This window comes from Pseudophryne corroboree, chromosome 9, assembly GCF_028390025.1.
Source record: "Pseudophryne corroboree isolate aPseCor3 chromosome 9, aPseCor3.hap2, whole genome shotgun sequence".
In the NCBI taxonomy this organism is placed as follows: Eukaryota; Metazoa; Chordata; class Amphibia; order Anura; family Myobatrachidae; genus Pseudophryne; species Pseudophryne corroboree.
The window spans coordinates 386,003,945-386,016,972 of NC_086452.1; the positions used below are offsets into that span (position 1 = coordinate 386,003,945).

General features: G+C 46.4%; 1 protein-coding gene across 17 annotated transcripts in view; it reads left to right on the plus strand.

Moving 5' to 3' along the window:
• Positions 1–13,028, plus strand: part of CACNA1D (calcium voltage-gated channel subunit alpha1 D) — a 923,074-nt gene that overhangs the window by 714,828 nt on the left and 195,218 nt on the right. For 9 of the 17 annotated variants that reach the window (XM_063940823.1, XM_063940810.1, XM_063940809.1 and 6 more), the window contains 2 exons: positions 1,399–1,482; positions 2,540–2,623. In XM_063940823.1, coding sequence (XP_063796893.1) covers positions 1,399–1,482; positions 2,540–2,623 — 168 coding nt within the window. The remainder of the gene's footprint in view (positions 1–1,398; positions 1,483–2,539; positions 2,624–13,028) is intronic. The other 8 variants (XM_063940825.1, XM_063940816.1, XM_063940819.1 and 5 more) reach the window with 2 other exon arrangements.

Genomic DNA, 13,028 nt, shown 5'->3' on the forward strand with positions numbered 1-13,028 from the left:
TGACCCTGTGTTTGCATATTATCTATCAGATTTGTGTCGCCAAAAAAAAACGTTGGCTCGTAAGTGACCAGGGATTGCTGTGTAAGCCTGTGTTCAGAAATGCATGATAAGGCTGAAATTTGCTGTGACTTGTCCATATTCCATATCCCCTTGTCTCCCATAAATAGGTGTGCTGTCAGTGCCTGTAGAATACATACTGTTATGTTCATTTGAGCAATATTGCTGAGACATGGCTGAGCACTGGTCTGACATCTAGTTTCTTAAAAAGAGAGTATTGCGCTACATAGAGCATCATTTCTATCCATCTAGAGAAGTCACTAAACGCGTATCTTTTAGATTGCCCATTGCTGATATCCCGTCATTTGGAAGAAATTACTGGCACCTCAGCTTAAATCCCCCCCACTCCACCAAGTATAGTTAACATCCCATAGTCATATATACTATTATGTATTCAGCAAATCTGCCATTTAGTGAAAACATAACCTTAGAAGGCAATTCATTCCGTTTTCATTGAATACTGTCATAGAGAATTTCACCAGCTGCAGTACCACTTGTGGCCAGCAGGTGGTGATAAACAGCCGCCCTTCTAGTGCTGAGTTTTAAATCTTTGCATGCTTACTTATGCATTTTATTTAGCATATCATAAATGCACAATAATCTAATAATGGACATATTATATCATGGCTATGTCTATAAAAGAGTTATTTGAGTAGATATATTAGAGGGGCTTATGTTATGCCCTCTGGAGGACCCCGGGTGTAGTATGGCTGACCGGCGGTCAGCTTACCGACGCCGGGATCCCGGCAGCATACCGACGCCGGGATCCCGGCGGGGAGGGGCGAGTGCAACAAGCCCCTTGCGGGCTCGCTGCGCTCGCCACGCTGCAGGCTCGGTGGCGACCTGCGGTCACCACGGGTTCTATTCCCACTCTATGGGTGTCGTGGACACCCACGAGTGGAAATAGTCCCTGTTGGTCGGCATGCCGACCATCGGGATGGTGGAGGAGGTCATGTGACTGTCAGTCAGCAGACCGCCGGTCACATGAATACCACCCGGACCCCCACCCCTGGAAATATTGCATTTATGTAGCACAATATTTTTTTACATACTGTAAATATGTACGATTTATCTGATGAATGATTTTGTCATCTTAAAGAGCAAAAAAAGTGTTATTTTTATTTGTATTAAAAATGGTACAGTAGCCCATTTGGGGCCCCATCAGTGGTGCCTACGGGTCGCCTTAATGTCATGTGTCAGCCTACTCAGTCCATTTCCCAGACAGTATTGAATGCTTCTCTACCTTTGTGTTGTGTGCTCTGTCCACTGAACGTGGCTTTTCAACCCTCTGGAAATGCTGATGTTAACCGCTTCCATTTGCCCCCTGGCCGCTGTGTGCAGGGCTATTTTAGTGATGCCTGGAACACCTTTGATTCCCTCATCGTTATTGGCAGCATAGTAGACGTGGTCCTCAGTGAAGCTGATGTAAGTACACCCCTCCGCCGTGTCTGCAACCTCTGTGTCTTCTGTGCTGTGTCACTACTTGGACAAGTCACAGGCATTTCTAACACTTTCCCCTCTTAGGCTCAGTCACTCCAACTTTCATTTTATTTCCAGAACTTTCCTTTCAGCTACAAGGTTTACATGACACCATAATAATACGCAGGTTCTCAATATGACTCTGCTAATGGGATTTATATGTTGAATTATTCCTAAAAGCAGTGTTTCCCACCTACAGGCACACTAGCAGTCCGGGTTTTAAGGATAACCATGCTTGAGCACAGATGGATAACCACTTGTCTGGCATCAGATGTGACCATAAAAGGCTGTGCTTTCTCTGACATTGTCGCACCAGATGCGACCACACCAGGCTGGGCTTTCCCTAACATGGTCACATCTGATACGACCTGTCAGAAAGCTCACTATGTGGCTGCAGGAAGAGGATCTCTGGTCCCTCTGCTTCCTGGCTCACCCTCCCCTCAGTGCCTGCAGTGCTTCTGATCACTGCTGACCGGTCAGCCTGACAGCACCCCCACCCACCCCGTGGCTGCAGAATTAGCAACCGCTGGGGAAATGTGACAAAAAACAGACCCTCACCTTCTCTGTGGACCCTCGGAGGCTGCAGAGAGGATCAGATGTCGAAAATATGTTAAAGTATGGCTATCCATACAGCTTGTACTGTTAGGGGTAAATTTACCAGAGCTTCTAAATCATAGAATTGATGATGTTGCCCATAGCAACCAATCAGGTGCTGTCTATCATTCTCTAAAAGGCAATAGAGAAATGATAGACAGCATCCAATTGGTTGCTATGGGCAACATCACCAATTCTCTGTTTTGGAAGCTTTAGTAAATTTACCCCTTAGTGTACCTTGAGGGCCAAGGTTGGGAAACACTGCCATAAAGTAATGGGTATTTTAGGTTTTATGAATACTTTGATCCCCTTTTTGGTGGATGATGTGAGTTGTAATTCTCTGTAAGTCATGGTTCTACTCTCTTCTTATTTCTCTCTTGTCTGGTTCTGTCCTCACTCGCCCTAACAGCACTATTTCACTGACGCTTGGAACACATTTGATGCCTTAATTGTTGTCGGTAGCGTCGTAGATATTGCTATAACTGAAGTTAATGTAAGTAACTCACGTAGCTCTGTGTTGTGTATCCATGTTGTTGGCCTGATAGGTTCTCCATTTACAGACACCTTTATCTTCTATACAGAGTTGTTTGTTTCCATTGCCCCTAGATATGGCTATAGTTCTGCTGTGTAGTTATGGTTGGTAACAATGCACAGACCTGAGCATATCTGTTGTCGAATAAAAGAAATAAAAAATAAAACTCCTTGAAGATAATGTTGTCCGAAGGTTAACTTTCCCATTCGTCTTTATTTGTACCTGGAGATAATATTAAATGTTAGTGGTTACTTATATGCTTTTACACATATGTACACACTAGGATTTAGAATTCATCTAGCACAGACCATACTCACAATTTATACCAGCCTACTCTCCTTCAGTGTGGTAGGTACTGGTTGAGGGGAGGTTGAAGAAGGGATCAAGTATGCTCTAAATCTTAAAATGATTTTGTCGGGGTTCAAAATCTCACTCTCCGGGTCTGATTCTGAGTTGGGAGCACAGCAAAGAAGAACAAGTAACTTTTCTCTTACGTCCTAGAGGATGCTGGGGACTCCGTAAGGACCATGGGGATAGACGGGCTCCACAGGAGACATGGGCACTTTAAGAAAGACTTTAGATCTGGTGTGCACTGGCTCCTCCCTCTATGCCCCTCCTCCAGTTTGATACTGTGCCCAGTGGAGACTGTGTGCTTTTCAGAGAGCTCTCCTGAGCTTTCTGACAGAAAGTATATTTGTTAGATTTTTTATTTTCAGGGAGCCTGCTGGCAACAGACTCCCTGCATCCTCGATGCAGGGAGTCTGTTGCCAGCAGGCTCCCTGAAAATAATGGTGTCCAGTAGCCTTAGAAGCAGAGCCTTGAAACTCCCAGAAGTAGTTCTGCTTCTCTCCCCTCAGTCCCTCGGACTGAGGGGAGAGAAGCAGACCTACTTCTGGGAGTTTCAAGGCTCTGCTTCTTAGGCTACTGGACACCATTAGCTCCAGAAGGAGTCAGAACACAGGTCTCACCCTGGAGTTCGTCCCGGAGCCGCGCCGCCGTCCTCCTCACAGAGCCGGAAGATAGAAGCCGGGTGAGTATGAGAAGAAAAGAAGACTTCAGAGGCGGCAGAAGACTTCATGATCTTCACTGAGGTAACGCACAGCAGTGCAGCTGTGTGCCATTGCTCCCACACATCTCACACACGGCAGTCACTGTAAGGGTGCAGGGCGCAGGGGGGGCGCCCTGGGCAGCAATATAAACCTAATTTCTGGCAAAAGATATATATATATACAGCTAGGCACTGTATATATAAAGAGCCCCCACCAGTTTTTATTATATTTAAGCGGGACAGAAGCCCGCCGCCGAGGGGGCGAGGCTTCTCCCTCAGCACTCACCAGCGCCATTTTCTCCACAGCACAGCTGAGAGGAAGCTCCCCGGACTCTCCCCTGCTTATCCACGGTGAAAGGGGTTTTCAGAGAAGAGGGGGGGGGGCACATAATTGGCAGCAAATAATAGTATTACAGCGCTACTGGGTAAACACATTGTGTGATTTTCCTGGGGTATTAGCGCTGGGTGTGTGCTGGCGTACTCTCTCTCTGTCTCTCCAAAGGGCCTTGTGGGGGAACTGTCTTCAGATAAGAGGATTCCCTGAGTGTGTGGTGTGTCGGTACGTGTGTGTCGACATGTCTGAGATAAAAGGCTCTTCTAAGGAGGAGATGGAGCAAATGTGTGTGTGGTGTCTCCGTCGACAACGCCGACACCTGACTGGATATGTGGAATTAAGTGCTGAGGTAAGTTTATTGCACAAAAGATTAGAGAACAGACAGGGAATCTACCCATGTCTGTCCCTATCTCGCAGGGACCTTCAGAGTCTCAAAACGCCCACTATCCAAAATAATAGACACTGGTACCGACACGGAGTCTGACTCCAGTGTCGACTACGATGATGCAAAGTTACAGCCAAAACTGGCAGAAAAGTATTCAATATATGATTATTGTAATAAAAGATGTTTTGCATATCACTGATGACCCACCTGTCCCTGACACGAGGGTACACATGTTTAAGGGGAAGAAAGCTGAGATAACATTTCCCCCCTCTCATGAACCAAATGAATTGTGTGAAAAAGAGCGGGAATCTCCAGACAAGAAACTGCAGTTTCCCAAAAGAATTCTCATGGCGTATCGTTTCCCTGCTAGGGCCAGGATACGATGGGAATCCTCCTCTAGGGTGGACAAGGCGTTGACACGTTTACCCAAAAGGTAGCGCTGACATACCAAGATACAGCTACCCTCAGGGATCCTGCAGATAGCATGCAGAAAAGTACTTTGAAGTCCATTTACACACATTCTGGTACACTACTCAGACCGGCGATTGTGTCGGCAGGGGTTTATAGCGCTGTAGCAGCGTGGACAGATACCTTATCAGCGGAGATTGAAATCCTAGATAAGGATACCATGTTATTGACCCTAGGATATATAAAAGATGCTGTCTTATATATAAGACATGCTCAAAGAGACATTGGTCTACTGGGTTCTAGAGTCAACGCTATGTCGATTTCTGCTAGACGTGTCCTGTGGAACATGCAATGGACAGGTGATGCCGACTAAAAGAGGCATATGGAGGTTTTACCTTACAAGGGTGAGGAATTGTGTGGAGAAGGGCTCTCGGACCTGGTCTCCACGGCTACAGCTGGTAAATCCAATTTTTTGCCTTATATTCCCTCACAGCCTAAGAAAGCACGACATTATCAAATGCCGTCCTTTCGGTCGCAGAAAAACAAGAAAGTACGAGGAGCGTCCTTTCTAACCAGAGGTAAGGGCGCAGGTAACAGCTAGTTCCCAGGAACAGAAGTCCTCCCCGGCCTCTACTAAATCCACTGCATGACGCTGGGGCTCCGCTAAGGGAGTCCGCCCCAGTGGGAGCACGTCTTCGACTCTTCAGCCACAGGTGGATCCCTGGGCAATAGAAATTGTTTCTCAGGGTTACAAGCTGGAATTCGAAGAGGTGCCTCCTCGCCGGTTTTCCTTATCGGCCCTACCGGCTTCTCCCCCAGAAAGGGAGATAATGTTAAATACAATTCACACATTGTATCTCCAACAGGTGGTGCTCAAGGTTCCCCTCCTTCAACAAGGAAGGGGATATTACTCGACCTTGGCTGTAGTCCCGAAACCGGACGGTTCGGTCAGACCTATTTTAAAATGAAAATCTCTGAACCTATACTTGAAAAGGTTCAAATTCAAGGTGGAATCGCTCAGAGCGATCATCGCCAGCCTGGAAGGGGGGGGATTTTATGGTGTATCTAGACATAAAGGCTGCATACCTTCATGTTCCCATTTATCCACCCCATCAGGCGTACCTGAGAATTACGGTACAGTATTGTAATTACCAATTTCAGGGTAATTGGCGGAAATGATGGTGCTCCTACGCAAGCAAGGAGTCACAATTATCCCATACTTGGACGATCTCCTAATAAGGGCGAGATCAAAAGAGCAGTGGTTGAACAGCGTGTCACTTTCGCTGAAGGTGTCATAGCAACTCGGCTGGATTCTCAATATCCCGAAGTCACAGTTGGTTCCTATGACTCGTCTGCCCTTCTTGGGTATGATTCTGAAATGGGTTTATCTTCCGATAGAGAAGGCCCAGGAACTAATGACTCTGGTAAAAAAAACTATTAAAGCCAAAACAGGTGTCATTGCATCACTGCACTCGGGTCCTGGGATAGATGGTGGCATCTTACGGGGCCATTCCCTTCGGCAGGTTCCATGCGAGGACTTTCCAATGGGATCTACGGAACAAGTGGTCCGGATCACATCTACAGATGCATCAGTTAATCACCCTGTCCCCTAGGGCCAGGGTGTCTCTCCTATGGTGGCTGCAGAGTGCTCACCTTCTGCAGGGTCTCAGGTTCGCCATCCAGGACTGGATTCTGGTAGCCACGGACGCGAGCCTCCGAGGTGGGGGAGCAGTCACACAGGGAAGAAACTTCCAAGGTCTTTGGGTCAAGTAAAAAAACTTGTATTCAAATCAACATCCTGGAGCTGAGGGCCATATACAACGCCCTTCGGCAAGCGGAAGCATTGCTTCGCGACCTACCGGTTCTGATCCAGTCAGACAACATCACCGCAGTGGCTTATGTAAACCGCCAAGGCGGCACAAAGAGCAGAGTGGAAATGGCAGAAGCCACCAGGATTCTCCGCTGGGCGGAAAATCATGTAAGCGCATTTTCAGCAGTTCATTCCGGGAGTGGACAACTGAGAAGCAGACTTCCTCAGCAAACTCGACCTGCATCCAAGAGAGGACTTCTTTAGGAAGCCTTCGCACAGATTGCAAGTCAGTGGGAACTGCCACAGATAGACATCATGGCGTCCCGCCTCAACAGGAAGCTACAGAGGTATTGCACCAGGTCAAGAGACCCTCAGGCAGTAGCTGTAGATGCCCTAGTGACACTGTGGGTGTTCCAGTCGGTCTATGTATTTCCCCCTCTTCCTCTCATACCCAAGGTGTTGAGAATGGTAGGAGGTAGAGGAATGAGAACAATCCTCATTGTTCCAGATTGGCCACGAAGGACCTGGTATCCGGATCTGCAGGAAATGCTCACAGAAGATCCGTGGCCTCTTCCTCTAAGACAGGACCGCGGTTGCAACAGGGGCCATGTCTATTCCAAGACTTACCGCGGCTGCGTTGGACGGCACGGCGGTTGAACGCCGGATCCTAGCGGATAAGGGTATTCCGGATGAGGTCATTCCTACGCTAATAAAGGCTAGGAAGGACATGACATCTAAACATTATCACCGTTTATGGCGAAAATATGTTTATTGGTGTGAGGCCAGGAATGCTCCTACGGAAGAATTCCATCTGGGCCGTTTCCTTCACTTCCTGCAAACTGGAGTGAATTTCGGCCTAAAATTAGGATCTATTAGGGTTCAGATTTCGGCCTTATTCATTTTCTTTCAAAAGGAATTGACCTCTCTCCCTGAAGTACAAACTTTTGTGAAGGGAGTACTGCATATTTAGCCTCCTTTTGTACCTCCGGTGACGCTTTGGGACCTTAACGTGGTGTTAAGTTTCATTAAGTCACACTGGTTTGAACCACTTAAAACGGTGGAGTTGAAAAATCTCACTTGGAAGGTGGTCATGTTATTAGCCTTGGCTTCGGCTAGGCGAGTGTCGGAATTAGCGGCTTTATCACATAAAAGCCCCTATCTGGTTTTCCATATGGATAGAGCGGAAGTGCGGACCCGTCCTCAATTCCTGCCAAGACTGGTTTTATCTTTTCATATGAACTATTGTGGTGCCTGTGGCTACTCGTGACTTGGAGATCCCGAGTCCCTTGATGTGGTCAGGGCTTTGAAAATTTACGTGGCCAGATCGGCTACAGTCAGAAAAACAGAAGCACTGTTTGTCATGTATGCAACCAACAAGATTGGTGCCCCTGCTTCAAAGTAGACTATTGCTCACTGGATCTGTAACACGATTCAGCAGGCGCATTCTACGGCGGGATTGCCGTTACCTAAATCGGTCAAGGCCCATTCCACTAGGAAGGTGGTCTCTTCTTGGGCGGCTGCCAGAGGGGTCTCGGCGCTACAGCTGTGCCGAGCTACTACTTGGTCGGGTTCAAACTCCTTTGCAAAGTTCTATAAGTTTGATACCCTGGCTAAGGAGGACCTCCTGTTTGCTCAATCGGTGCTGCAGAGTCATCCGCACTCTCCCGCCCGTTTGGGAGCTTTGGTATAATCCCCATAGTCCTTACGGAGTCCCCAGCATCCTCTAGGACGTAAGAGAAAATAAGATTTTAAACCTACCGGTAAACCTTTTTCTTGTAGTCCGTAGAGGATGCTGGGCGCCCGTCCCAAGTGAGGACTACTTCTGCAAGACTTGTATATAATTATTGCTTAAGTAAGTGTTATGTTATAGTCTCATCGGTCTTGGACTGATGCTATGTCGTTTTCATACTGTTAACTGGATAGTATATCACAAGTTATACGGTGTGATTGGTGTGGCTGGTATGAATCTTGCTCTTGGATTAACAAAAATCCTTTCCTCGTACTGTCCGTCTCCTCTGGGCACAGTTTCTCTAACTGAGGTCTGGAGGAGGGGCATAGAGGGAGGAGCCAGTGCACACCAGATCTAAAGTCTTTCTTAAAGTGCCCATGTCTCCTGCGGAGCCCGTCTATCCCCATGGTCCTTACGGAGTCCCCAGCATCCTCTACGGACTACGAGAAAAAGACTTACCGGTACGTTTAAAATCTTATTTGTACCTTGGCAAAACCACGCTGCATTGCGGGTGGGACAGATTTAAACAGTGCAGAGAGATTTATAGGCCCTACACACTGGCCGACATCAGTCAAAGATATGAACGATCTCGTTCATAAATGAACGAGATAAGGTTCATATCTTTGAGTGTGGAGGCTCCAGCGATGAACGATGTGCGGCCCCGCGCTCGTTCATCGCTGGTCCCTTGTCGGCTGTACATGCAGGCCAATATGGACGATCTCGTCCATATTTGCCTGCACTTCAATGCAGCCGGGTGACGGGGGAGTGAAGAAACTTCACTCTCCCCGTCACTGCCCCTCCGCCGCCGGGTCGGCCGTATCCGCCGTCAAGCAGCTTGGCGGCGGATCGGCCAATTGGGGTCATTCCGAATTGTTCGCTCGTTGCCGATTTTCGCAACGGAGCAATTAAGGCGAAAATGCGCATGTGCTAAGTATTTCAGCTCAAAACTTAGTAGATTTACTCACGTCCGAACGAAGAATTTTCATTGTTGAAGTGATCGGAGTGTGATTGACGGGAAGTGGGTGTTTCTGGGCGGAAACTGACCGTTTTCTGGGAGTGTGCGGAAAAAAGCAGGCGTGCCAGGATAAAACGTGGGAGTGTCTGGAGAAACGGGGAGTGGCTGGCCGAACGCAGGGCGTGTTTGTGACGTCAAACCAGGAACGAAACGGGCTGAGCTGATCGCAGTGTAGGAGTAAGTCTCGAGCTACTCAGAAACTGCAAGGAATTATTTAGTAGCAGTTCTGCTAATCTTTCGTTCGCTATTCTGCTAAGCTAAGATACACTCCCAGAGGGCAGCGGCCTAGCGTGTGCAATGCTGCTAAAATCTGCTAGCGAGCGAACAACTCGGAATGACCCCCAATGTGTAGGGCCCTTTAGATTTGAGAGGGGTGTGTCCAGAATCAAATCTAAAAATAAAGAAGTCCAGTCCTTGTGGGCTACATGCAAAACAGACAGTAATTACCCCTCTTTCTGGCTATGCTGCTAGCTCCTAATGACCCAATAGTTGAAAATATATTTATAAAAATGTTTCATGAAATCACAAGTTTGTAGTGTTTATATGTACTTATGATGTTTCTCTTCTTTAGTATTTCTGTTAGGTTTTTATTAGCAATAGTTGTCACTACTGCAAATTCTGAGCAAGACCGACTTTCTTTTTCTGCCACCTGTTATCATATACTGTACCCTGTTATCATATACATGTGCTCCTCACCCCTCTCACCAAGATGTGTCATAGAGTTTTATAGAGAAGCCCTGGGATTGCCTTGTTCCAGCAGAGCAAGAAGGGGATGCGGTGTACACAGGCAAGCTTGGCTATCCTACTTTTGGTTTTTCTACACCAGAACGTAGAAAGCGGCAGTGCAGATTATGGCTCTGCAGGACTCCTTTGACAGGCGTGCCCTAATCATAGTCGAGGCGAGATTAAAGACTCATGTTTTGTGTTGTGGTCACCTTCAGATAAATGTGACGTATGGGTTACTACATACCGTCTTGTGCTTTTACATGTTTACAGCTGCAGCCTTTTAATCATATCATATACATCATGTTTACCTGGCATAGTACTTTGTATTCATTGCCATGGATATAGCACAATCTTGTCTGTGTTGCAGAGTATACAGCAGAACTATGTTGTTTCCAGCTTGATACTAAGCGAGGAAGAACACAATGAATTTAGTAAAAGTTGCAGCATGGCATGCATAGACTATCTGAGGGTGGAACAAAGCGTATTTAACATTACAAGGGAAGCTGAAAGCTTTATATTGTTTAATCACAAGATAATGAGAAGCTACAGAGCTGTGTAACTATTTCCTGCAGCCAGTGGTATCCCCGAGGGAATGGTTTGAGTCCTTTCCAAATACTGCTAGAAAAACAAGCCCAAGATTGCTAAAATATGCTGTAAACTCACATTTAGCCAGCAGGGGGAGCCTTTCTTCTTTTTGAGCCTTTCTGCAAGTCAGTGCGCTTTATAGAGTGTATGTCAGTGTTTAGATGCAAGCACATGTAGTATTTAGTTGCTTACATATAGTATTCAGAAATGTGCTTATACGTATTGCATACACGCGTATAAATGGATCAGTGTTGAATGTGTGAAATTTGAGAGCATATCTTGGACAAATCAATTTATAAAGTTGTATCTATGAGTTACCAGTAAGCTCATATGTAGTAGAAGAGCTTGTATCATGTCTAAGTATTCCAGAACCTGTAGCATATCCTAATATTTACATTTTGTTTCTGGGCTAATGTCCTACCAGCACTCTATAACTATAGAATCACATAGAAAGTGTCCTGTTTCTATGCAGCGGCATCCCACCAGTTAGATTCTGTTGTCAGATAGGTTACATAGTTGTCTTGCAATGACTATGTGACGTTACTCATTATGAATCGCTATGATGCTGTCATGTGACCAAAGCAAAAGGTGTCAAAGGTAGAGTGTTATTCCATATCAGCATTATCTGTCTATGCCAGAAAGAGTGCTATATAGGCAGTGGATAGTGACTGTAATATATAGCAGATCATTTTACATCCATGTGCGTTCAGGGCCGTCTTTTCGTATGGGCTCAATGGGCTCTTGCCCAAGGGCCCCAGGAGTTTAAGGGCCCTAGGCTGATAGCTGAGGGTCCCCTCTTTCCAGGGGTACCAGATTTTGTAAAATCGGCCCTGGGGAACTGGTGATATCTGACTTGAAAGCAGAGGTCCCCATCCAAGCCTGTTAATTGCTCTTTCCAGTCAGATATCTCAGGTTCTGTCTGATTTAGAGATTGTCTGAGGGTATAATCCAAAAGCTGTGACTCCCCCCTTTTGGTGGACACTGGCAAATAGTTTCTACTATGCCCAGAACCAGAGATATCAGCCTTCAAGCAGCTGGTCCCTGCTTCAGCTCCACACGACTAATATGCAGTTTTATATTTTCGTTGGTGAATTGCTCTGGCTCCTGAACTCTGATCCCCAAGTCCCCAGTACCTCCTGAAAGGTTGGACTCTCTATTTTTTTCCCCCAATCTAAGCTAAGAAATATATTTTCAGAAACTTGAGATATCTGCAGTCAAGCAATCTGCCCCCCCACCAGAAAATGATAAATATTAAGCCCACTCCACTATCCACCCCTCCCCTACGTATTAAACACCCCCTAACACCCTGGAAGTCATGTACCAGAGCTTCTTCATTCAGCCCAATGTCCTCTTCTATAGTTTAGCCCCATCTGGGCAGTAAAGGAGTAATTAGCAGAAATTACTGCTCCAGGTCCTACATGTTAACACCCTCTACCGCCCATGGGACATCAAAGCTGCCGCTGATAGCAACCCCCACCCGTAATGCTGGAGGATGGGTAGGGGGCCCAGTGCATTGCTGTGCCCAGGGGCCTACACTGCTGTTAAGACGGCCCTGTGTGCGTTCCTCTTCATGACATCACAAATAATGTTTTGCATGCGCACACTGAGCTCCGTGCACTGTCTGGAATCCTCCTATGTAAGATTTATATCTCTGAAAGATATAAATGTGTTATGTTATATACTACCATTGCTACATGCTTAATACCCTGTGTCTGTTGTATGTTTGTCCTTTTCTTACTGTCCTATATCTCAATTATATATTTTTGTAAAGTATATATTTGGGGCCAGATCTTGAGTCTGACACAAAGTGGCTGCATAGGTGCCCACTATATTTCCATCCAAATCTGCAGTGTCGCCATACTTGTAGCTGACTCATGCTGGGTGCAAGAGATCCACCAGTGGCAGGCCTCCCTTTGCTGTACGCACGAATAGCACCGAACTATAGTTACACGTACACAACACTCAGAACACAAAACCGATCTCTTGCATGTGACTGCAGCGTTACCATTCAGTTGCCCCCCTGATACACCCATTTCATACAAAGAGAGACAAGATCCACCAAAATTTGCACATTTACTTCTGCTCAGACGCTGAAAACTCACTAAATGGGGCTGCGTAGAGCTGCATCTGTCAAATGCAAGTCTCCTTTATTAAGAGGAACAGTGACATTATTGGATAGAGGTTTAGGAGCGTATCTGGGGCTCTAAGAATTTACAATAACAAAAACATTCATAGGGGCTGATTCAATTAGCCGCGAGGTCCCAGTAGTTGCATCACGTCTTATGTTTCCGCGTGATGTTTAGGTAACCACAATTACTCAGAAAAC